The sequence below is a fragment of the Carya illinoinensis genome, chromosome 9 (assembly GCF_018687715.1).
Source record: "Carya illinoinensis cultivar Pawnee chromosome 9, C.illinoinensisPawnee_v1, whole genome shotgun sequence".
In the NCBI taxonomy this organism is placed as follows: domain Eukaryota; kingdom Viridiplantae; phylum Streptophyta; class Magnoliopsida; order Fagales; family Juglandaceae; genus Carya; species Carya illinoinensis.
The window spans coordinates 39,122,444-39,148,940 of record NC_056760.1 but is presented as its reverse complement, the minus strand read 5'-3'; the positions used below and the strand labels follow the sequence as shown (position 1 = coordinate 39,148,940).

The following is a 26,497-nucleotide window of genomic DNA, read 5'->3' as shown; positions in this document are numbered from 1 at the left end:
TTATATATGAAGTATGTTTTAAGTATTTGTGATATTTTCAGTTTGGTGCATAATATTGCTAAAAAAAAAAAATTATCCGCTGTGAATATTGCATAATTTTAGATGCATGTTAGGAATATTGCATCTTATATGTCATGAACGGGGGCAGGTAACCTTGTGTTGCATGTCTCGACACTTCAAATGTCCGTTCGAACCCAAACAGAATTTGGGGGCGTCACAGTATTAATACCAGAAAAAGTGTCACTGGCTTTACAGTGTTTTTGGGAGATTCTGTCATCTCCTGGAAGTCAAAGAAATAGCCCACAACCAGTAGGTCTTCTGTAGAATCAGAATATCGAGCATTGGCTTCAACTACATGTGAACTTCAATGGTTAATCTACTTATGTCTGACTTAAGCAATGAACATACTCAAGCAGCATTGTTATACACAGATAGTTAACTTGCTTCTAAGATTGCATCAAATCCCGTACATCACGAGAGGACAAAGCACATCCAATTGAATTGTCATTTAGTTTGAAAAAAGCTACAGGAGGGCCTCATAAAGATCATCTACATTCCTTCCAAATTTCAAATAGCAGATATCTTAACCTAACCTCTTGGCTCTCTCAACTTTCATCACCTTATTCGCAAGATGAGAATGATTAATATCCATTCTCATCTTGAGGGGGGGTGGGGGGTGTTGGAATATAGAAAATCATGTAGAGAAATTAGAATTGAAATTTGTAGAAGCCAAACAAAGACTTCATCTCAAAATAAAAATGACAGTTAAGTTAGTTAAAGTTAGTTACATAAATATTCTATGGTATGAAGTGTATAAATCGACCCTTTGTACAGACTTTAAAACACACGAAAGTAATGAGAAGTATTCAAGATTTCATTTCTTCAATCCTCTATATTCAAGGTTCAATTTTATGCAGTTTTACATGCCCTACCATAGCGGGAGAGTGGCGGTAGGTCTGACCCAGGCGCGATCCAACACACCACGATCTGGTCATGGGTTTTGTGAAAAGACCCACAACCATTCTTGGTTGTTGTTCTTTGCTCATGCCCACAACCACGTTGTAGTCCTGCTGGAGCAGTTAAGATTTTTTTAAGTTTATTTTTTTTTTATTTCTGTTTGTAATTGACGTATGATGGATATGTAGATTTCACGGACAAATTTGTTGATTTATTGTTGTTTTCAGTTGGTTTTAATTTTTTTTTGTAGTTATAGTTTTGGATCTATGGACTATTTCGCCATTGTTGGGCGGGGTGCAGGAAGGAGGCCCACACCATGGGTTAGCACCCCTAGCCACTTGTCCCTAGTTTGTTTGTTTGTTTTTTTTTTTTTTTTTTTTTCCATTCCTTCACTTCCCTAGTCCGTATCCCTACTTGCCACGAGGGAGGAGGAGAGGGGCACAGAGGAGGTGGGAAAATGAAGAAAAAAACTAACGTGGCACTTGACCAATGCGTCATGTCATGTCAGATTGTGAGATCTTTTTGTTTATCTAGTAGCCCACAATACATTATAATGCCTTCCATAGCTATTACTTTTTGGCTACCAAAAACTCACTTGTGCCCACATTCCAAAGTTGCCATTCCTCTAATTCAACTAGTAATGCCCCATTTCGACCAATGCATATGTCTCCTATAATGCCCTAGCTCCACACATCTAACTTTCATACGTGTCGTATTATAGTTTCACAGGTTGAAATAGATCATATCATTTTGATTCATTTCTAATTTATTATTAAATATGATGTGTTGTGTCCCGCGTTATTTAAATGAGTCGTGTTAAGATTTGAAGGCCTAACTCAGTTAGCTTAACAGATCATGTTCTAATTAATCTATAGAGTTAAATATTCATAATTTCACACGAACACGACTCAAAAATATAAATTGCCACAACTAAAGCTCATGCTTGCATAACGGTACAATAGCACATCAACTCAATTTTCATTATATATTTATCTTCCTCATTTTCCTAACAACTAAGGCTTACATACTTGTGATAAAGAAAGATATGTTATCGGTGAAATGAATTTACAGCATCAAATCATTTATTTGACTCAGTTTGTCAAGAAATGTTTTTTTCTCCTTGTAATATGTTGTTGTTGTACCTGTAAATGAATTTATTGAGATTCTCCATTGCCAGTTTACAATTTTGAAGAGAAGAAAAGTGGAGCTTGCAAATTGTTATCATTTTAAAAAATAAGTAAAACAAGGGATTGGTACATTTAAAACAAAACCAAGAGGATTCTTTGTTTTATATATATATATATATATATATATTATTTAATAACAAAAGGAGGGGTCAATCCAAGACCCTCCAAAATCTTGACCCCACACCGTAAACCTTGCCGAAGGGGAGTCACTCCTCCCTTTCCTCCTCCTCAACCGTAAATTAGTTTGTTTTCCAGTTTGCTTCTCTGACCGGTTGCTGGTTTTCCCTTTTTTTTTTTTCCTCTTCTTTTTCCACTAGATTAGACATGTCCAATTTGTCGAGTTCAGACCAACAGAATGCCACAAACACCCCACAATTGTGTTTGCCATTTGCCAATTTTCAAACCCCTGTGGAGGAGCCACTAAACGACTGTTGTGTGATTCGCATGCACCCCAAAGTTGTGCGGCTTTCCAATGTGCCATCCCATTTTTTGACTTCCTATCACCACACGCGCAACACAACTCAACTGCCCCCGCCTCTAGATCATTTGAACACGAGTCCCCAAGTTCTCTGTTCACACCAACATGTATAGTACAGACGTTGGCTCTGCCGTGTACCTTCAAAAGGCCGCGGGCGATTTGGAGGGTCTGATTCTAACTATTAGATTATGTAATTGCTTTTCCTAACCGAAAATCTAAGGAAACATTATGTGAACACATTTGTCAACAACTCCAGATAAGATGGTTGCAGTGATGCTTTCACAAATGCGGATCACAATTGCCTCTACAAATCTACCAGTTGAATTTTAAAACCACTATTACAAGTCCTCTGAATTTGGGACCACTTTATTGGTCACATTGTCCTTTTTTATTTTATTTCCTATTTTATGCGTTGCAATTTTTTTGAATGGGTTTTTGTCAGGGTCCGCCCTCTCCTCTTGTGTTCTCTTTTTGAATTCAATGTAAGTTTGATAAAAACAAAAAACAAAAGGAGGGGTTGAGAGAACCTACACTACAAAACAAATTTTACAATGGAAAAGATAGAAAAGGAAAGAGAAAATCAAACTTAATAATTTATAAATAATTTAATATAATCTCAGTAACCAAACATGTTCTAATCAATTGACTTCGCGCGCCTCTTCAATTAATGCTGTGCTTATTTTTCCACGGCTTATCACTGTAGGGAGGGGTCCACCTGTTTTGACCCTTTGACTTTCGGTGACGTCACATTAGTCTAACTGGGCTTCACCCTTATCATAGCAGGAAAAAGCCGCCTTGGTGGTATTGTTCAAAGGTACTGATGTGCCGTTTGAGAAATTTTTTATTTATTTAATGATTAAGAAAATAATTTTAAATGTATTGGTAAATTTTTTTATTTTTTGAAAATATTTAAATATATTAAAAAATATAAAAAAAAAAAGAAAAAAATTTATAACTGGACAGCACACCAATCAATAATTGCTGGACGCCATAGTAATTCGGTCCTTCATAACATGCTTGAATTTACAAAAATTTAGAAAAAAAAAAACAAATAACGTGAAGACTTGTCACTAAAAAAAAAAAAAAAACTAATTATGTGCCATAAAATATAATTAATGTGTTATTTTGTAAGACCTCGTATTAAAAGAAATGTAAAAAATTGCTTTGTATGAAAAGAAAAAGTATTTAAGTTGTGATATGCACTTAAAAGAAATATTAACCCAAAAGTCGTATCCAGTCCCTTACAGATTTTTGTGGTCAACATCTTGCTGTGCAAAGCTTAGCCACTGGTAGACCAATTAACTAACCAGCCAAAATCTTCCAATGGTGTTGCATTCATAAGCTCATCCAATAATTCACTAGCTGGAGCGCGCATTTGCATTAGTAAGCACATTCAATATTAAGGATGGTTGAATTATTTGCATACTTCTTCTGAATCTAGATTTCATTCCTGGAATTTACTCCGATTTGATTTCCCAGCCGTGCTTACACTTTCTTCCTCTAACCCAACGCTTTTGAATGCTATTTCCGAATGCCTCTACCAATCTCGTACCAAACAGTGGCCAAGAAGCTTAGATTTTTCTCTGTATTTATCTTCCTTTCAATCCCAGTTTCATCCCAGCCTACCGAGCTCTTCTTTCGGGGATTCAAAGATGTGGGCACCGACAACTTGACCTTAGACGGCAACGCTGAGATCCTGAAATCCGGTATTCTTCAGTTAACCAACCACACCGCTCAGGTGATGGGCCACGCCTTCTATAACTCGCCGTTTCGGTTCAAGAACTCTAGCAGTGGTAAAGTTCTATCTTTCTCTACCTCGTTTGCTTTTGCTATTGTCCCTGAGTATGCTAAGCTCGGAGGCCATGGTCTCGCTTTCACAATTGCCACCTCCAAGAATCTAAATGCTGTGGGTCGGCAGTACCTCGGTCTCCTCAATGCCAGCAACATCGGGAATTTCTCTAATCATCTCTTCGCTGTTGAATTCGACACTGTCCAAGACGCCGAGTTCTTCAGAGACATAAATGACAACCATGTTGGCGTCGACATCAATAGCTTAGAATCCAACGCTTCCGCCGCCGCAGCATATTTCACTAGTGATTCAACCAAACAAGATCTTAACCTCAAGAGCGGGAGTGCTATTCTAGCTTGGATCGACTACAATTCAGCTGAAAATGTCCTCAACGTTTCGGTTTCGCCATTCTCTTCAAAACCCAGTAAGCCACTCTTGTCACTTAAAGTAGACCTCTCTCAGATCCTTCAAGAATTTATGTTCGTTGGGTTCTCTGCTTCGACGGGTTTGCAGCTCGCTAGCTCACACAGCATCTTGGGCTGGAGCTTCAAGATCAACGGGCAAGCAGCAGCCCTTGATCTCTCTTCTCTACCGTCCCTACCAGGACCCAAGAAGAAGCGCACAGCTTTTTTAGTAGGGGTTTGTGTTTCAGCTGTCGTTCTTTTACTATCCGCCATCTCCGTTGCCTTTTACCTCTTCTGGAAGATAAAGCACGCCGATGTAATCGAGGATTGGGAACTTGAACTTGGGCCTCATCGTTACTCTTACCAAGAACTGAAGAAAGCAACCAAACGTTTCCGAGACAGAGAGCTACTTGGTCGAGGTGGGTTCGGTCGAGTTTACAAAGGGACGCTTCCAAATTCGACGATCCAAGTTGCGGTGAAGAGGGTCTCTCACGATTCCAAACAGGGTCTGCGGGAATTCGTGGCGGAAATAGCCAGCATCGGTCGGCTTCGCCACCGGAATTTGGTTCAGTTATTGGGCTGGTGTCGCAGAGGAGGCGATCTTCTTCTTGTGTATGATTTCATGGTCAATGGGAGCTTAGAGAAGTTCTTGTTCGATGAGCCAATAACAGTTCTCAATTGGGAGCAAAGGTTCAAGATCATAAAGGATGTCGCTTCTGGGCTTCTGTACTTACACGAGGGCTACGAACAGGTCGTGATTCACAGAGATATAAAGGCTAGCAATGTGTTGCTAGACAGTGAACTCAACGGGAGACTAGGCGATTTTGGACTTGCAAGACTGTACGAGCACGGCTCGAACCCCAGCACGACCCGGGTGGTGGGAACTTTAGGGTATCTTGCACCAGAGCTGCCTAGAACAGGCAAGGCCACGACAAGCTCGGATGTGTTCGCATTCGGTGCACTGTTACTTGAAGTTACCTGTGGTCGGAGGCCCACTGAGCAGAACGCAACGCCTGAGGAGTTAGTTCTGGTGGATTGGGTCTGGGACAGATTCATAGAAGGGAAGGTCCTTGATGTTATAGACCCTAAGCTGAATGGAAAGTACGAGGAGGCTGAGGTGGTGATGGTGCTGAAGTTGGGGCTCATGTGTTCAAGCAACACGCCACTGTCACGGCCAAGCATGCGGCAAGTGGTGAGGTATTTGGAAGGAGAGGTTGAGATCTCGGACAACTTGAAGGCGCCAGGTGAGTACGTTAATGGAGGCAAGGGTAATCTTGTAGAGGGTTTCGATGATTTTGTGCACTCGTTTCCGTCTACGTCCGTTGATCGATCGAGGTCGTACACATTGTCGAGGAACAGAGAGATGGATGCTAGTTTTGCTTCTTTCTGTACTTCTCCTCTCCCTTCTCAGCGGCAGAGGAGAAACTGGCTAGCTTAATTTTGATCAGGAAATAAGTTCATAATTGATGTTCATTATAGTTTTTCGTAATTTCCTTCCTTATTGCACTCTGATTTCTCTCAAAACCCTAATTCTTTAGGAGGAGGGTGAATTAGATCATGATCTTTAGTTGTCGACGATGTTTGTTTTCATGATTTTAGCCTCACCTGGAGTTTTACAGAGATCAATATTTGAAGAGATCAATATTTTAGGAGTGAAATAAGATGAGATGATATGGTTTTAGATGAGTTGAATAAAATATTGTTATTATAATTTTGATACTTGAAAAAGTTGAATTATTTATTATATTTTGTAAAAATTTAAAAAATATATAATAATAAAATAAAATAAGATGAGATGAGATGAGATGAGAATAGATGAATTGAGAATGTCTCAATCTAAACAAGGTATAAATGTTAGTGGATTCGGACAATGACAAAAGAGTTTTGCTGTCATGTACATGATATAGAAATACCAATTTCTTCCTTTAAAATACCTAATAAGAGGAGTATGGTAACTCCTTATAAAGTCTAGGATGAGTTTTTTCCTAAGTTGTGTGGGACTTCTCAATATGCTCCTTCACGTGTGGGCTGGTATTTCTGGTACCATCATCGTGGATAGGTCGCAAGAGCCCATCATTGGTTATAGGTTAGCATGCTGTGATACCATATAGAAATATCTATTTCTTCCCTTAAAAAGCCTAATAAGATGAGCATAGTAACTCTTTATAAAGTTTAGGATGAGTTTTTTCCTAAGCCTTGTGGGACTTCTCAATACATGACACTCTCATGCGGCAATCACATGGCAGTCCCACATCAGCATGAAAATAGCTTTTTATTTTTTTATTTTACGCTATGAAAAACCACATATAAGTTTTTAAACAATAGAAATTAGGTTGTAGATATTATTAACGTTGTAAATAGAAAGAAACCAAAAATTACGATATGTGATTGTTATAGACGTGTTTCATTGTCACCGACTCACGATTACCTGCAACCAAAGAGTAAAATGCTTTGGAGGTTCAAGGGAACACCTCCGATGCCTACGTCAGTGATCTCCCATTATACCTTCTCACCAAAGAGTAGAGCGGTCGAGGGACTCTCCTGCCAAACTCTTCTCGCCAAGGTGACGTGGTCGAGTAACTCTCCCACTAACCTAAAATTTTGAAGGGAAAAACGGTCGAGAGATCTCCCGTTACACCTGAGAAGGAGGCAGGGAGCACCATGGCTATGGCCATAACAACAAGGGAAAGAACCAAAGGTCGCACAAAGGCAGTCAGCACCACCGCTTGCCTAAAGGGAAGACGAGGAGCCAACTCTTGCCGAATCAAGTTTAGGCTCCTAACGGGTAGTCGACTGCACTTGAGAAGGAATTGACTTGACACCACTGCTCGCCTAAGAAGGAGGCGAGGAGCTACGCTTCATCGAGACGGGATCATCCGAACGGGAGGAAATATGAGCCCTCTTACTCTTCTTTTTCTTCTTTCCACTAGTGTCACGTCAGGACTTTCTCTTCAAATCGCCAGCAGACGACGGGGCACCCAAAAATTCAAGAGCCAATATGTGGGCTCGACTAAGCCCCCATCAGGAGCCTCTCAATGTTACTGGGAGTTAAAATGATGTCTGGAAAACACAACTTGGGATTATCTTGAACCCAATTCCTTACCAACTGCACATGAGCCTCTTTACGTGGGGAAAGAAGCACCTCAAAATCATCCTCATTGGGAACAAGGGACCAACAAGCCCTGATTGGGGGTCCATTTGCAGGAATTCCCAACTCAAACCAGAAATTAAAAAAAAAAAAAAAGAACTTATTTCCCCAGTCTTTAGCATGAGAATATTTGCCTTCTAGTTGCACTGATTCACTATAGGACCTAAAACTACAAAGATACTCATCCAAACGCTTGAACTTGTGAAGCGACAAGAATTCACGGGCTGTTAAGTTAGGGTATTCATCACCCGTGGGTTCCAATATGCTTCGCCACAAAATGTAGCATGCCACCAAGATTCTCTAGGCATGGAGCACTTGTTGGGTTGGAGCAAGCCCTAGAACATCCAATACATCGCAGACTGGTTGTACAAAAGGCAATCGAAGCCCTATAGTGAACATTGACAAATAAAGGGCAATGGAAACCGCCATACCTCTTGCATTAACGGCCCTCTGGTTTGGAGTAGGGGCCCTCAAGACAATGGAATCGAGAATGTTGAAGTTGTTTCAAGCATTCTCAAGCTCTCGAGAAGAAATAATCGAGGACCATTGATGGCCTGCAAATATAGATTCTGGAACATTTCTCCCTTCTTCGCTAGGGTTTGCAGGAGCATTAGTGATGTGAGTGGAGGAATCGCGGGATGGTGAGGAACCAGTACCCCGAGTGGAAGTTGGAGCCTTGCCCTTAGAAGAAGAAGAAGAAGCCATCAGAGGAGTTTAAGAGCTTGTAGAAAGAGAGTAATGCCAACAGAGCAAGAACCCAAGACCAAGAATGGCAAGAATTTTGGAAGGAAGAGAAAAAAAGACTCAGGAAAAGGAGTGAATATTCACGTTCATGAGCATTAAATAGAAGCAAAGGTTGAGACATGAAAGGTCATGAATTTGAAACCCTTGGCAATATCCCTCAATTCACTAGACGCCACCCTGACACTCAGATCTGATTCAAGTATCGACATCATGAAAGTTGATCTTGACTCACGAAAAGGGGGCATGGGTTTAAGTCCCATCAAATCACATTCGATGAGACTTCGCGGGGTAACTAGAGGGTACAAAATATCCATAAGGGCCTGAGTCAATTTGGGCTGTCGGTTAAGCATTCGGCCCACAACGTTAGTAAGAATTGGGACCAATTTCGGTGGCCCAACTTGTGGATCCAATCCGTTTGCCACGCCGACAAGTAACCATTTGAAAGATGTATTGGATAAGGGTGGTTACTATTTGACTCAAACCTTAAATATATCCCTTATCTGGGAACTTAAAATTCAAATAGCTGATAAGTCCATTATTTGCTAAGCAACGAACTAACCACAACCCCTATAAATATGAAAAACTCAAGAGATTACTTGATCATTGACTTAAGTATCGAAGGCGTTGTCTCGAACCCCCTAAGTCATTTCACACTTTGGTTGCAGGTGATTGTGAGTTGGTAGTGGTGAAACATGTCCATAACAGTGATGATATAACATTGTGATGTGCAAAATTCTTCTAGTTTATCTGTGCTTTTATCGTCATTTCTTTGTTAATTAGTGTTAGGCCTGTTTGGAATTTGGACTGAACCAAGATTAATTTGGTTCAATCTAATTTCAAATTGAGTCTAACATCTAAACACCTAACTCTTAAATCACTAAAATTCCAAACAGGTTTGGTAAATACCAAGTTCGTGTGTTTCATTCTCTCAGGAAACACTGGGTTGGCAGCAATGTGGAGGGTTGCTTGGTTGTCACAAAAAAGAAGGGCAGCTTGAGGATGATGGATACCAAGATCAGTGAGGAGGTAACGAAGCCAGGTTAATTCGGAACATATGGCTACCATATACCTGTATTTAGATTCAGCTGAAGATCGAGAGATGACCATTTCTTGGAGTTCCAAGAAACTAGAGAATCTTCTAAAAGGATTCAATTACCCATTATGGAGCGACGAGTGTTGGGAAAAGATGTCCAATCTAAATCACAATATGCCTTAAGCTGTAATTGAGAAGAAGAGAAGAGTAGAATGCCTTGACCAGGGGATGTTTTGATGTCTCTGCATGAGGACTTTGTCAGCTATTGCCAAATGAGATGATGTTGGCCTATCCATGAATTTACTTAAGAGTTGGACAACAAAACAAAGATTTGGTCTTGTAATTGTCAAATACAGCAATCTCCCAATTAACCTTTGAAACAAGCTTGGATTAGTTAGAAAAATGCCTTCATCTTTACTTAGTTTAAAATTCTGATCCAGGGGAAGCTTGAGAGGCTTGCAACCAAGCATGCCTGAATTAGCCAAGATATCCAAAGCATACTTCCTTTGACATATTCGTATGCCTTGAGAGGATCGAGCAATTTCCAAGCCTAAAAAAATACCTTAAATAGCCAAGGTGTTTAATTTTGAACTTGCGATTCAAAAACAAATATGAGTGAATCAATGGATTTTTGACAAGTACTAGCAACTACAATGTCATCATAAACCAATAAAGCAGTGTAAGAGGTCTCATCATGTTTAGTGAACAAACTATAGTCAACTTTGGATTGAATGAAACCAAATTCATTGAGGGAGGAAGAGAATTTGGAGTACCATTGCGTAGAGGCTTGTTTAAGCCCATAAAGACATTTGTTCAACTTACAAACTTGGTTGGGTTTTCCTTTGTCATACCTAGGTGGTTTTTTTTTTTTATATAAATTTTCTCAGTTAAGTCATCATCGAGGAAAGCATTGTTTACATCAAATTGATGTGAAAACCATCCTTTAACTATTGAAACAATAAGCAAGCACCTCACAGTGACGAGTTTTGCAACTAGTGACGATGTTTCTGTATAGTCAATACCTTCAAGTTGGGTATAACCCTTAGCTACTAAACGAGCTTTTAATCTCTCCATAATACCATCAAATTTAAATTTGACTTTGTAAACATACTTACAATCTACTGCTTCTTTTCCTACAGGTGGATCAGTGACTGTTTAGGTATGGTTTTGTTCCAAAGCTTCAATTTCAGCTTTCATACCTTGGCACCAACTAAGGTCTTTTAAAGCTTGCTTATAAGGAAAGAAAACTGGTCCTCTCTCCGCTGAGGTGAGGTGAAGTCTTTGCACTGCAAAGAGACGTCTCTTGGACTAGGTCCGAAGAGAGCAATAACTATGGAGGAAGAGCTGCACAAGCTATGGAAGGGATTCACGTTAACAGAGCAGGAGTCGGGCTTAGTGAGGGTGGAAAAGGACGTGACAAAGGTCCTTGTAGCTAAAGGTAAGCGATGCCTCCTTATGATGATCAATGCGGATAGAGTGGTAAACAAAGAGGCCCTCAGAACCACTATGTCAAAGGTATGGAGACCTGAAGGATGGATCCAGTTCAAAGAAGTAGGAAATAATGGGATGCTGGTGGAATTCCAACATGAAAGTGATAAAACAAAGGTCCTGCAAGGGAGGCCATGGTCTTTCGATAGAAGCTTAGTGTGCCTTCAGGAGATTGATGGGCAGGTCCCACTAAATGAAGTAGTCTTCACCAAGGAACCCTTCTGGGTTCAAGCTCATGATATGCCAATGGCATGCATGACAAAGGAAGTGGGAATGGAGCTGTTTTCAGGTATGGAAGCGATACTTGAAGTGGAAACAGATGAAGGGGGCTGTGGCTGGGGCTGTTCCCTGAGAGCAAAAGTCGAAGTTGACATTACCAAACCACTGATCCGAGGTCGTTTCTTAACCGTTGACAATGTTAAGCGATGGATTCCTTTCAAATACGAACGCCTCCCTGCTTTCTGCTTCGCCTGCGGCTCAATCAAACATGTCAACCTTTGCTCTGGTACAAGTAGATACAACAAACAGGATGAAAGTAGCCAGTATGGCCCTTGGCTCAGGGCTATCCCTGTAAAGCCAAATGTCTTTGTTGCTAAACGTTACGGCGGAGAGACGACCCAGAAAGCTCACCACAACCACCAGGAAGGCAGCTCAGGGACAAAGACAAATGAGGAAACTCAGAAACCAGGCATAGAAAAGGTGGTCGAGCTGAGTAAGGAAATAAACCTATCACGTGATGTGAAAAACCAACGAGGGACAGTGGTGCAGGAGGAGACCTTCTCAGCACAGGTTGATGATAGGGGACAAGAGAACTGCAAGGAACCTGTGGAAAAGCAGGTGGGGGGAAAGCTAAAAAAGGAAGTTCTGCTTGATACAAGAATGAAACAGGAAATCCTGTTTAACACAAAAAAGGAAGGTGGTCCCAAGCAAGCAGACTGCTCCCTAGCTAGCCAAATCAGATCTCTCGACAACTTCATGGACCAGCAGATAAAGGCACTGGCTGAGAACAGACAAAACAAAAGGTGGAAGAGGCGAGCTCGAGATAGGTCTGTTCCCCTTGACTCTCATCTCTTTATAGAAAATTCTAAAAATGGGGGAAATAAGAGGAAAGTAGAACCTGGTTTCCTGCCTGTCTCTAAGGGAAATGCTAGTAAACAACTTAGAATTAGTGGACCATGTGGGGAACTGAAAACTGAAGAGTTGGTGGTGGCTGCTAGGCAGCACCATCAACACCAATGAGGTGCCTAAGCTGGAACTGCCGAGGGCTTGGGAACCCTCGGACAGTTAACATTCTTAATCTTTTGATTAAGGACAAGTCCCCCAACATGGTGTTTCTGATGGAAACAAAATGTTCAAAAAACAGAATTGAAGAAGTTAGTAAGATACTGAAGTTTGAATCCTGCTTAGTAATTGACAGTATAGGAAGCAGTGGAGGACTAGCCTTGATGTGGAACAACAAAGTTGATGTGGACATTTTTAATTACTCTAGATGGCATATAAGTGCTCATGTCAAACCTGGTCCAGATAAACCCAGATGGCTCTTCACAGGGTTCTATGGACACCCTGAGACAGCCAAAAGAAATAGGAGCTGGGATTTGTTAAAGACTCTCAACCCCGGGTCCTCAATGGCCTGGCTGTGTTGTGGAGATTTTAATGAAATTCTTGATCAAAGTGAAAAGGCAGGGGGTTGTCTCAGACCTTATAGACAACTGGAAAGTTTTCGAGAGGCAATCATGGATTGCTCTTTGAATCCTATCAAGACTCAAGGCCCTAAGTTTACTTGGGCCAACAACAGAAGGGATGGGAATTTCACTAAAGAGAAACTTGATAGAGCCGTGGCAAACCTTAATTGGTTACAAACCTTCAGTGAGTCTTGCTGTCATGTGCTCCCTGCCATGAGGTCTGACCATTCCCCCCTTCTGGTCCAAGTGAATGGCAAAGATGGTACACCACCCAGCAAACCTTTTATATTCAGATTTGAAGCTGCTTGGAACCTGAAAGAGAGTGTTCTGAATCCCATTAGAGAAGGATGTGGTAAAGTAACAATGAGGGGTGATGTTGCCTCTACTATGAGCAAGAGGCTACATAACTGTGGCCTAGCTCTAAAGAAGTGGAATCTGTCAACCAATAAACAGGCTCCCATTAATCTAAAACAGAAGATGAAACTGCTGGGGGAGTTGCAAGACTCAAATCAAGGGGACAACACAGATGCAGTGTTCCAAATTCAGAAAGAAATTGAACAAGCTCTAGGTGAAGAGGAATTAAAATGGAAACAAAGAGCAAAACAACACTGGCTACAAAATGGGGACAGAAATACAAAATTCTACCACCTACATGCCACTCAAAGAAGAAAGATTAATAAAATTTCTCAGGTGCTGGACCACAACAACTCACTAATCACTCAGCAGCAGCAAATTGGTGATATTTTTACAACTTTCTTCTCTGATTTGTTCACCACATCAATCCCATCTGATATTGATTTGTGTCTTGAAGATTTTCCCCACAAACTTACCCCATCTATGAATGAAAAGCTGCTAGAAAAATTCTCTGAAGATGAGGTAAGGGCTGCTGTGTTTCAGATGAAAGGAATGGGGTCCCCAGGCCCTGATGGATTCCCAGCATTGTTTTATCAATCCCATTGGGATATTCTTGGCAAGGAAGTGAGCAGGTTTGCACTTAACATACTAAACTGTGGAAAATCTTTGGAGGGAGTTAATGAGACCTACATTACTCTCATCCCTAAGATCAAAGAGCCCTCTAGAGTCCAAGACTTTAGACCAATCAGTTTATGCAATGTTATTTATAAAATTGTTGCTAAAATGCTCTCTAACAGACTAAAGCTTGTCCTACCACTGCTTATATCTTCAAACCAAAGTGCTTTTGTACCAGGCAGAGCTATCACTGATAACATATTGGTGGCATACGAAACACTCCACTCAATGACAACTAGAATGAAAGGGAGGACAGGATTCATGGCTACAAAGCTAGACATGAGCAAGGCTTATGACCGTGTGGAGTGGGATTTCTTGGCTGCAGTGATGAAAAATATGGGGTTTGATCAAGTCTGGATCTCTATCATCCTAAACCGTGTTTCCACTGTCTCATACTCCATTCTCCTGAATGGTGAACCTCAAGCCCCTTTCAAACCAACTAGAGGGCTAAGGCAAGGGGATCCCTTGTCCCCTTACCTGTTTATCATATGTGCTGAGGCTCTATCTTGCATGCTACAAAGGGCTGAGGCAGTGGGAAGTCTATCTAGTGTTCCCATTGGGAAAGGTCCCCAAAGAGTAAGCCACCTGTTCTTTGCAGATGACAGCATGATTTTTTGCAAGTCAAATTCTCTTGAGTGGAGTAGGCTGATGAGAATTCTGAGTATCTATGAGAGGGCCTCGGGTCAGGTACTTAACAAGGAGAAATCCTCCATTTTCTTCAGCAGCAACACTCCTCTAGACAATCAGCACATCATACTGAGTATTGCTGGAGTCAAGTCAACCGGTTCATTTGACAAGTACTTGGGGCTTCCTGCAATGGTGGGAAGATCCAAAACTGCTGCATTCCATAGCCTTATTGATAGGACTTGGGCTAAAATAACAAACTGGAAGACAAAATGCCTCTCAACAGCTGGCAAAGAGGTTCTTATTAAATCAGTGTTGCAGGCCATACCTACCTACACAATGGGGATCTTCTTACTTCCTCAATCCATCACAAGAAGATTGGACCAATTGTTGAGAAAATTCTGGTGGGGCTCAAATGAAGATCATGCCAAGATTCAATGGGTAAAGTGGAACAAACTGAACAAGAGAAAAGACCTTGGTGGGCTGGGATTTCGAAACTTCAGTAGCTTTAACCTGGCCCTCCTGGCCAAGCAAGGTTGGAACATCCTCACCAATCCTAGCTCCCTTTCTGCCCAAGTGCTTAAGCAGAAGTACTTCCCCTCGGGAAACCTACTGCATGCTAAACTGAGCTATAGACCATCTTTGGCCTGGAGAAGTATGCTGGCAGGAGTAAAGTTATTAAAAGAGGGCCTACAATGGAGAATTGGAAATGGTCACAGTGTTAGGATCTGGGAGGACAGATGGTTACCCAGGTCTATCTCTTTATCTATAGGAAACAGGAGCAATGGGGATAGCAGAGTGGAATGGGTATCAGAACTTATAGAACCTGTGATGAAGACATGGAATGAGACCTTACTCAACCAATGGTTCCCTACACAGCAGGTGGATCTCATAAAATCCATCCCTATCAGTTTGGGAAATAGAGAGGACAAGCTGATCTGGTGTGGTACAAACAATGGTCTCTTCTCAGTAAAAAGTGCATACCACTTACATAGGCAAATTCTCTCCCTCGAGGAAGAAGGGACTTCTAGTGAACATGATCAGAGTGAGTTCTGGAAGTCTATGTGGAAATTACAGGTCCCTCACACGGTCAGAAGCTTCCTTTGGAGAGCATGTAATGAGGTTCTCCCCACTTTTGACAATCTGCAGAGGAGAAAACTGAGAGAACATAGCCTATGCCCAATCTGTGGAGTTGAAAGAGAGACATCAAGCCATGCACTTTGGGGATGCACTGCAGCTAAGGATGTGTGGGGGCAAACCAGTACTAAAACAATGAAGATGTCTATCTAATGTGACCTATTTAGAGACATTTGGGAGCAATTAACACTAAAGCTTCCAAAAGATGAACTTCAGATGGCTGGTATGATTGCAAGACTAATATGGAACAGAAGAAATGAGAGTGTGCATGGAAAAGACCCGAGACACCCTAACTCTATTCTAGTCAAGGCTAAAGAGGACCTGAGGTTATATCATCTAGTCCAATCCAAGGAGAGGTCCAATGGTGCTGTTGTGTGTCCCAATCTAGTGCAGAAGTGGAAAAAACCCCCAGCAGGTAAACTAAAACTTAACTGGGATGCTGCTATTAATGCCTCAGTGGGAGTGATAGGTATGGGAGGCTTAGTAAGGGATTGTCAAGGCAGAGTTTTGGGGTCAGTAAGGGCAAACAGAAAGCTAAAATTATCACCCCTTGATGCTGAGGCCTATGCCTTACTGGTGGCTAGTCAGTTTTGCAAAGATAGTGGCTTATCTGAGCTAGTCCTTGAAGGAGACTCAATGCAGGTGGTCCTCAAAATGAAAAACTCAGTCAGGGACTGGAGCCAAGCAAGTCTAATTCTCGAAGAGGCTAAATCTATCCTGAATTCTTTTACAAGTTGGAAGATTGAACACACAAAGAGGGATGCTAATATGGCTGCTCATTTGCTAGCCAAGGATGCCCTCAACGTGGTAGATGACATTTTTGATCTTGAGTCTATTCCTGATTGTATTAAGAGTGCTGTCCTTAGTGACTCTATGTAATCAGTTTGCTTAAGTAATGAAATGAGAATTGTTCTTGTCAAAAAAAAAAAAAAAAAAAGCTTGCTTATAAGATGTGGGTTAAGAGTGGATTGAAACAGAGGAAGTGAAAACTTGAAAAGATGGGGTAAACTTTTGATAGGAGATGCAATTAGATAAAATAAAAGACTTACCATGAGAAGCAGCAGGAACCAGGGACCTTGATTGGTGAGGAGAGTTAAGCAACACCTTTTGGCAATGAAAATCTTGTAAGTATTTTGGTGTTGTCCTAAGTCTAGTGGACCTTCGAAGGGTGGTAAGCGAATGTTGTTCATGAGTTGTGTCAATGGAAAGTCCAAGGGAAAGAGACAAGGAATTGTTGTTGAGTGGGGAAATAGAGCTGGCAAAGTCATTAAGAGAAGTTACCAGTAGTGGATTGAGAGGTTGGGGGAGGAAGATTAGTGGGAAAAATCCAAGGAGCAGGGAAATGAGAATTGAAAATGGGAGTAGATTGAGGATGTTGAGAAGAGATGGATGAAGGTGTTTGGAATGGGAAAATGTACTCATGGAAGACAATATCCCATGATATGAAAATGGAGTGAGCTTGAAGATCTAAAAGTTTATATCCCTTGGTTCCAAAGGAATAACCAAGGAAGATACATTGGTGATCTCTAGGGTCAAATTTCTTCCTACCATTGGAAATGGTTGCTGCAAAACACAATGATCCAAAAACTCTTATATGAGCATAAGTCGGTTTGGTATCAAAGAGAAGCTCATATGGGGTTTTATTCGCCAAAAGTGGAGCTGGAATTGTGTTAATGATGTAAGTGGCTATTAAAATATATTCATTCTAGAATTCTAAAGGTAAAACAGCCTGAAATCTGAGGGCACGGGTTACATTTAATAAATGTTGGTGTTTCCTCTCAACAATGCCATTTTGTTGAGGGGTTTCAACACAAATTTTGTGATGAATGATGCTTGTTTTATTAAAGAAATCATTCGTTTGAAAATCAACACCATTATCACTTCTTAGAACTTGAATTTTGACACTAAACTAAGATTCAATTAAGTTGTAGAAAGATTCAATACACTTTTTGGTTTCAGCTCTAGTCCCAACTAAATATAGCAAAGTTGTTCTTGAAAAATCATACACTATTGTTAAGAAAAATTTAGAACCATCATGAGCAATAGTAGAACTAGGGCCCCAAAGATCACAATGTATTAGTTCAAATATCTAAGGGGATGCATGAGAACTGTTTGAGAATGGAAGATGACGAAATCTAGCCAAAGGACAAATAGTGCAAGGCTTGTCATTAATATTTGAAATATGGTTCTTCACAATAGGATCATAGATCAATTGTAGTCGAGATAAAGACAAGTGACCAAGGCGATAATTCCAAAGGTCAGAACCATGTACAGTATGTGTAATAGGATTAGTAATGTTAAAAACTTGAATATCTTGATGAGAATGTTGTGAAAGAAAAACGGCTAAAGTTGAAGGAGGGACTATCGTGCATAATAGATGGTAGAGACCATTCCTTAGCTCACCCTTCCCAATCGTTGTCCAAGAATGTAAGTCTTGAATAAAACAATATTTTGAGAAGAAAAATAAGCAAAAATTGTGAGATGTAGCAGCCAATTTGGTTCCTGAAATCAGATTAAAAGAAAAAGATGGTATGCATAGCACATTACTCAAAGTGATTGTATCGGTTGATTTGATATTACCACTATTAGTGACAGAGGTTGAGTTGCCATTTGGAAGAGTGATTGAATTTGAAACAGGTGAGGTGATATGTGTGAAAAAGGAAGTGCTACAAATCATATGATCTATGGCACCTGTGTCTAGAATCCAATTGAAAAATGAAGTGTGTGAGTGTGAAGATAAGCAAAATGAACGAACAGACATCTTAGAAGAGGAAGGTGGAAGCAGAGAGGATGTAGACTTGATGCTCAAGTTTAGAACAGTAACAACAATAGAAGTATCTTTGGGTAGGAGCAAAGCTATGAGTTGTTGGTACTGCAACTTGGTTAAGTCCACCCTTTCGTCACTAGGACCATCGAGGTCAGAATTAATAGAAAGAGTAGCTTGATTAGCAAGAACACTAGAGATTTGAGGTTTGGAGTAGAACTTGTGGCTTGGGGGATAGCCAAGTAGCTTGTAGCATTGTTCAACTATATGACCAGACATATTGCAATGGGTACAAACAGGTATCTCAGCATTACCAAGGTTAAAACAGTTGTCCACAGAGTGGCCATTGATCTTGCAGTGGCTACAAAAGGGTCTTTCTCTTTTTGAATGAAGGTTAGGCTTAGATGTTGGTTTTGAGGTGGGATTAGGTTTTCTGGTTGCTAAAGCCATGCATTCAGAAGAGGGAATGTTGGTGGTCATAAGGTGATGATGTTCCTATTGTTGTATAAGGGAAAAGACTTTTGTAAGAGGTGGTACGGGGTCCAATAACATGATTTGATCATGAACAGGGGAGTAAGATTCGTGTAGCCCCATCAGGAATTGAATAACACAATTACGTTGGTATATGTACAAGAGAAATTTCATTATGCCACAATTACAAATAGGTAATAGGTCATATATTGAAAGCTCATTCCACAGAGTTTTTAATTTTTCATAATACAGACTCACCGAATTGGGATCTTGAAGAAGACCTGCGAGAGCTTACTGGAGTTGAAAGCTCCGAGGGTCATTTTGCTGGAAAAATTGATCATGAAGATCCATCCATATTTCCTTGGCATCATCCAAAAACAAAACACTGGATTTAATAGAAGAGCTGACTGAGTTCTGAATCCATGAGACTATCATATTGTTGCAACACTCCCAAGGTTCAAGTAAAGGATCGGATGGGTCAGTTGGTTTCGGAAGAGAGCCAATGATGAACCCAAGTTTTTTTTTTTTTTTTTTTTTTTTTTTGCACGGAGAGCCCTACTTATGGCATGAGACCAAGTTTCATAGTTGTCTGTGGTGAGTAGGTCTAAAACAAGGGTGATGGCAAGGCTATCACCATGGTCAAGGCGGAAGAGGTTGGCTAGGATGCTAAGATTTGTGTATCGGTTCAGGATGTTTGTGTTAAGGTCTAAATGAGGGTTGGGAGAGTTGGTGAGGAAGACAAGTTAAGGTTCTCCATGAATACAAGCTCTCAATGGCTCTATGATACCATGTAAGAAAGTAAAACTAAGAAGAAGAAAAATAGAGAGCTGGGTCAATGGAGAAGAAACTTTTCCTCTGGTATATTATATTCAGTGTGTGTATGTACATATAAGAATCATAACCAACTAACAGAATTGTCCTAGCTGTCATATTGCTAGCTGGTAAATTATAAGAAAAGTAAAAGAAAATGCAACAAATGCAGAAGAACAGTTAACGACTTGTAGCTTTCTTTGCAATATGACTCGTAGCTTGACTCGTGTCCTCTAACACACATGTTGAAATACTTGCCATCAAATTATTGTACCGGAGTTGATTGACTCTTTGTTGCCATGATCATGGAATGGCTCCATGAATGATAGTTGTCACACGTTAATGACTACGACACAAGCACATATCTTGGGTTGTCTCCGTTGTGGAGAAAATAAGGGTTCTAGCATATTGACTGATGAATAAAACCTCATAGAAAATCATAGTACATTCTCTGATACCATGAAGATATCAATATTCTTAATTTTCATTTGGAGAGCAAGAAAAAGCAGAGACAAACAGAGAAGAAAAAGCTTTTGTATATTTCATGATTACTGTATCTAAACATATGAACTGATGTGTATCCTTTACATCAACTAAACGACATCATGAAAATAACCAACTCAATATATCTCATACTTAACATGTACTCTGTAACAATATCACGCATGCACATCACCCACATGATGCCAATGTTGTTCTCGATCGGGATCCATATCGCCACAACTACGACGTAATTCTACTTCCCGCCAAGTCCCCATTCTTGTTTGCTAGGTTGGGTTGCTCACCTAATCGTGGGCTATTCTTGGGGTTGGACCATTGGTTCTTCATGGGCCTCAGTGGCCCACATACTCAACAAAATAAATTGAGCATCCATTGAAAATATATAGGAAATAAGATAGTGGGTGTATAGTGATTGATTAGCTCTTGCAAAAGGAAAACAACCTTGGAACCTAAAAATGACTGATGTTTGAGGTGAAAATATTTCCTTTCAATTATTTATTCATAAATTTTTTTGGGGATAACATTAAATATTTAATAAATATTATATAACTCATTTAATGTGTCTGAAATCCTTACATTTTGATAACAATCCAATCCCAAAAGAATTCGAGGGTGTGTGATATCATGAGACAATTAAAAATAGGGGTAGTTTTTTCCCCAAAAGACAACTTCTTTTTCTTCATTGGGCTTGACTTTTTTTTCCCTCAAAATTTGGAGTAATGTGCGAGGACTTCAAAGTATAACTAGAAACCTAGTAATTTTCAAGGATTTCAACAACAGACTTCTTCTTTTACCTTGGCAGCATATTTAACCTATTTTATCACTAAATGGGTTATATAAATAAAAGCACAATAATAGGTCCAACAAACAATACTATACCGAAAGTTATAAAAAAAAAATAAACCTCAAATCAACTTTGAACTATAATAAAGAAAACTACCACTATCAATTGGCATCCAAACCAAAATATAGTGAGGATCAAGTCCTAATTCTACGGTATCTTTAACCTGTGCTACAACCATAATCAACATCCTTATTTCATTTCTATATGCCTACAGAATCATATGCTAAGCTCTAATACAACCTTTGGAAAGCCCCAAACCCAAAAGAATAATGGATAGAGTTCCGCCTATATTTTTAAAACTTTCTCCTTATTTACAATTATATATCAAATACACAACCTCCAAACTATTCACAACTATAATACAATGATCCTAAAAAACCCATTCACAATTTTGGCTAGAGCTCAAAAGCTATCACTTCAAATGAAGGAACTTTCTACAACCCTGAAAAATATATGAAATGAAATGGTGAGCTGCCACGTGCTCACTAAGTAGCAATTTAATGGGGGTGTGGGAGTTGGCAATTTTCTTAACTATAAGAGAGTGAATAAATTCCCCATTAAAATAATGTGAATAATACAATTTTATCTCAAGCAAATTATTCAACCAAATATCATATTCAATGCCACATGATAATAGGGAAATTACCAATATACCACAAAGATATCATGCCACAAAGACATTATGCCTCAAGGGCATCGATATACCATAAAGATATCATGTCATGAAGACATCATGCCGCAAGGGATATCAAACATGTCACAAAGACATTCATATCATGGGCTCAAGCATAAATAGCATGCTCAAATTTAACTTTCAAACTAAATAAGTCACATAGCCTTTTTCAAACATTCAAACTATTACAAAATTTGCACAAATCCCGCAAGCGGAGCATAAATAGCACACGAATGTACACAAATCCAAAGTTTATACAAGTTCGAAATATAATATCCAAGTGGACCATTCTAAACAAAACTAACAGTTCTTTTATTAAAAACCGATTAAAGAGGTACTTATCTCGATTTTTAGTCAAAATAGTCATGATATTCCTTAACCAAAGATTACTCAGAACCTATTTAAGGCCATTATAATCCGTCAACTTCTACTCTAAAAATGATTTCGCTAAATTCTAAAATTTCACACAATCCTTAATAAGATGAATTTAGACTTGTTCTAAAAGATTATCTTCCAAAATTGATAAACTCCAAATTTCTAGGTTGCAAATATACTGCTGGTCAGCACGTACATCGGCCTCTATCCCCTTATTATTTCAACCTAAATAAGGTCTACACTCAACCATATAACAGTACTAACATACACATAGATTAATTCTAGCTAATACTACTAACACTTGAATATTAAATCTATCTTTAATACACCCTAATAGCCTAATCAACTAGGTATATTCTCAAAAATTCACAACATTTTATGAAATCATTGAAAAGAGAAAGCCATAACGTGTTATAAAACTTTCAAAAGGAGAGAGAAAGAGATAGAGCTCATAGAGGTTATGAAAACTTATGAATTCCTTAAAGGATACGGCGATATATATAGGAGTACAAAAGAGACTATGCCTTTGACGATTAGTACTATGCATTTGATGACTAGCACTATGCATTTGACGGCTAGCACTATGCACTAGCACTATACATTTTGACGACTAGCACTATGCATTTGACGACTACCACTATGCATTTGACGGCTAGCTAAATGTGGTCATACAATTCAAGATAGTTTATAACACTTCCCCTTTGGATGACCATATTTAAAGAATATGCCTCGTTAAAACCTTACCAAGGAAAAACCCTGTGGGAAAAAAACCAATGGCGAAGGAAAAAGAGTACAGTATTCATGTGTATCACCGAGTGCTTTAGGATTGCCTCATTAAAACCTTGTAAAGGAAAACCCAGTAGGATAAAACCTTAGCGAAGGAAAAAGAGTACAATCAGCACAAGTCTTCAAGATATTACTTTCCCTAAAAAGTGCATGATAACAGGTCTTCAAACCTCCCCATTCCAATGTTCTGCATAATCTTTTTAAATGTTGCAGTTGGTAATGCTTTAGTGAATAAATCTGCCAGATTTTTACTTGACCGTGCCTTCTTGATATCAATTTCAACTTTCTTCTCATGAATTGCAATGATCTTCTTGTGTGTATCTGAAAGATAACTCGCATTTGTACATCCAACTAATTGTAGACTTGATCCATGTTGATAAAATAATCACAACTGGATCTTTCTGGTCATCACTACTCTTCTGGAGTTGTACTCTTCTGAAATTCTTGTAAATAACACAGTTAGTGGAGAATTCATCAACATTAAACCGCTAACCTCATTTTTTAATAAAAACGGTGGCCAGCCTTTTAAGATCAGACAAGCACCGCGGATTTTCAACTCTTCTGTAGGTGTCAGGCGCCGCAGCTGTCAGGCGCCGCAGAGCTATGAAACTATATTTCGTCTCTTTTCTCTTGCTTCACGAGAGATGTTGTATCATAATTTTCTCTATAAAAGAGATATTTAGCTTATCTTCATTCGCATCTCATCTTCTTCACTTTTCTGTAATCATACTGCATTTTTACTCTGCAATCTCTTTCTGCATTCTTATCCTACAATGGTTCAGCGATCTTCTCATGGCCAATATATGAGGTACTCTGCACCTCGTTCATCAGTTGTTCTTGCTTCTACCACAGGTGCTATCATGCAATATAATGATCTGACTCATAGGTCAGATAATGAAGCTATCTATGAGCTTGTGAGTCTCGGTACTCGATACTCATCATCCATTGTCGCATTTTCTCAGCGACTGCAATCTAGAACTTGTGGAGTTGACAATCTCCACGAGAATATTGCTATACTTCAGCGACTTCTTCTGGAGTCCAACATGAAGATAGAATCAATAAAGCAAGAGAATAGGAATTTAAAATCCTTGCTTAAATCTTCTTTTCGATTGCTCACCCCTTTAGCTAGGGATGCCATGCAGATTCTTGAAGAATAAGAGCGTCTGAAGAATGAGGCAAAGTGCCTCAAATTTCTGTAATTCTTGCTTCAAGATAAGAAAATAATATTTTACAAATATTCATATTTGTATTTCTATCTTTTGGTAGATGTTCTGTGTGTTTCATTTTATTTCTTCTTTAATAATGCACACTTCTTATCAAACCCATAATATGAATCTGAAATACTAATTGTATTAAAAGATGGTATTTCATGACTAATAACATCATCCATCTTTCCCTTGAAGCCGCAAGGGTTTCAGATTTATATTTCAAATATGTGCAGTTTTCATGAGCTCTTCTGGAGCCTCAATGACATTTAAATCATATATATAAATTGCAATAATATATTATTTTCATTTGCGTTTGGATTGCTTTAGATCATATAAGGATCTTTGAAACTTGATAGAATACATATTTCCAGATGTATTCATATTAGAAGTTTCAGACATTTTCTATCCTTCAGAGATTTTCATATATATCATGATCCAATGATCCATATAAATATGCAGTTAATCATGCATATCCAAACTCTCGGTAACTTTCAAGCTAATAAAAATCTCAATATGATTTCAACCACTTTAAAATCATATCAATATTGTTTCTTCGAGAAACTAATTTGTGATTTCTATATCACATTTTCATATTAAAAGGTTCAGGCTTTTTATATCATGTATATAAATATCCATTGATATTTAACAAAAATCACCTCTTTAGGTGTTTGGACTTCAAGTCCATATTTATCACATTTTACTTAGTGATATCAATTCTGCAGCAATTGAGAAACTGACTCGTGATTTATATATTACATTTTTATTTCCTTTCCATAAATATCCACTGACATTCAACAAGCATCATCTCTTTAGGTGTTTGGACTATAAGTCCCGATGCATCATATTTTACTAGTGAATCAATTCTGCAGGAATTGTTTCTTTCAAATTTGGCCAATATTTTACGTCGTATTCTTCGACGATTCTTGATTCACTTTCATCATTACTTCTGATAATGTCAATTGCCATCTCATATGGAAATACGTTGTCGACAACGATTTTATTTCTATCCATAATTTCTCCATTATTCATGAAATGTAACAAGATCTCGTTATTTTCAGGTACCTGTCCCTCTTTAAGGGAAAACATTTTCATAAAAAACCTCTTCAGGAGGCACTCTTCAAGAGTTTATATAGGAGAATTTTATAAAGAGAATTTGGATGGACTTTATTGTTTGTTTTGTGGGTATGGCCTCTTCAGGAGCACCAAATTATTTGTGCCTTTCTCTTTTGAGATGCAGTACCTTTTGTATCAATAGGTCTCACATGCTTTCAGACTGCTGAATTTCTTAATTGTCCTACAGGGACTTCAATCCTCGTTGGGATTTTAGCAGCTAGAATATGAGACATTTTTATCTTATTGCATCCAAAATTTAATTATCATCTGAACTTTTGGTTCACATATGATAATCAAGATAACGTCGAATAATTTCATCTTATTTGCTTCAAGCAAATTTTTCTTTTCACTTCTGGTGGTAAGGCTTTATAGTAAAAGAATCTTTTGGTTATTTTATGGATGTCCATATGAAAATCATTCGACTTATCGTAATTGATTTTGGATGATCAAAATAACCATGAAAAGATACAAATATTTTGAATCATATCACCTTTTGATGCATCATAATATTTGATTCAATAATTTGTATAATATCATCTCAAAGAGAAAGCTTACAGCTTTTCCAATACGAGCTTCTGGCCCGAAAAGATATTCATTATCACGTCCAATCTCTTAGTTTCTTTGAATGAAACGCATCATTCTTTTCACTTCAGGGAATAGAATGATATAAATTCATTACCATTCATTTCAGGGAATGCTATAGATCTAATAAGACATGACTAATGATTCTTATCAAAGCTCATTATTTTGCTCAGTCACTGAAAGACCTGATACAAATTTAGAATATATTGTGAACGTTTGCATTTCATATTGCTACTTCAGGAGCATACTCGATATTGCTACTTCAGGAGCACATTCGAGACGTTCATTCAAATATATATTCTTTCCACAATTTCAATTATGCAACTTCAGGTGCATAAATCATAATGAGCTTTCGGTACAAGTATCACTCATATGAGATACTCAATAAAATTATTGATTTAGGGCGATCCTTCAGAGATGCTCCATTTCCATTCTTAGATAAATCATATCATCAATAATTTATAACAAGTATAAAAGAATAAATAAAACTTTCATTACTACAAAACATTGCAGAATATAAAAATATTTTATAATAAGATAAAGGAAATACATTAATTAAAAAGGAACACTTCTATGATCAACTCCACCACTAGAATTCTCAAAAAAATCAGAAACATCAAGGCTTATAATATCTTCTCCATCTATAGAATCTAAAGCATATGATGGTTCA

General features: G+C 38.8%; 2 protein-coding genes and 1 pseudogene across 2 annotated transcripts; all 3 read left to right on the top strand.

Annotated features, from left to right (window-relative positions):
• The first annotated feature begins 3,858 nt into the window (after positions 1-3,858).
• LOC122275048 lies at positions 3,859-6,499 on the top strand (annotated as a pseudogene).
• Positions 6,500-11,072: 4,573 nt separating this feature from the next.
• Positions 11,073-12,467, top strand: LOC122277085. Its single transcript, XM_043086968.1, has one exon. It carries the CDS (start codon positions 11,073-11,075, stop codon positions 12,465-12,467), a length of 1,395 nt encoding a protein of 464 aa, XP_042942902.1.
• Positions 12,468-15,916: 3,449 nt separating this feature from the next.
• Positions 15,917-16,579, top strand: LOC122277084. The gene has a single exon (XM_043086967.1). The coding sequence runs from the start codon at positions 15,917-15,919 to the stop codon at positions 16,577-16,579; it is 663 nt and encodes a 220-aa protein (XP_042942901.1).
• Positions 16,580-26,497: the final 9,918 nt, after the last annotated feature.

Bases quoted from the DNA above. Each gene is read 5' to 3' on its own strand.
- LOC122277084 (XM_043086967.1), top strand. From the start codon at position 15,917: ATGGCTGGTATGATTGCAAGACTAATATGGAACAGAAGAAATGAGAGT.
- LOC122277085 (XM_043086968.1), top strand. From the start codon at position 11,073: ATGGAGGAAGAGCTGCACAAGCTATGGAAGGGATTCACGTTAACAGAG.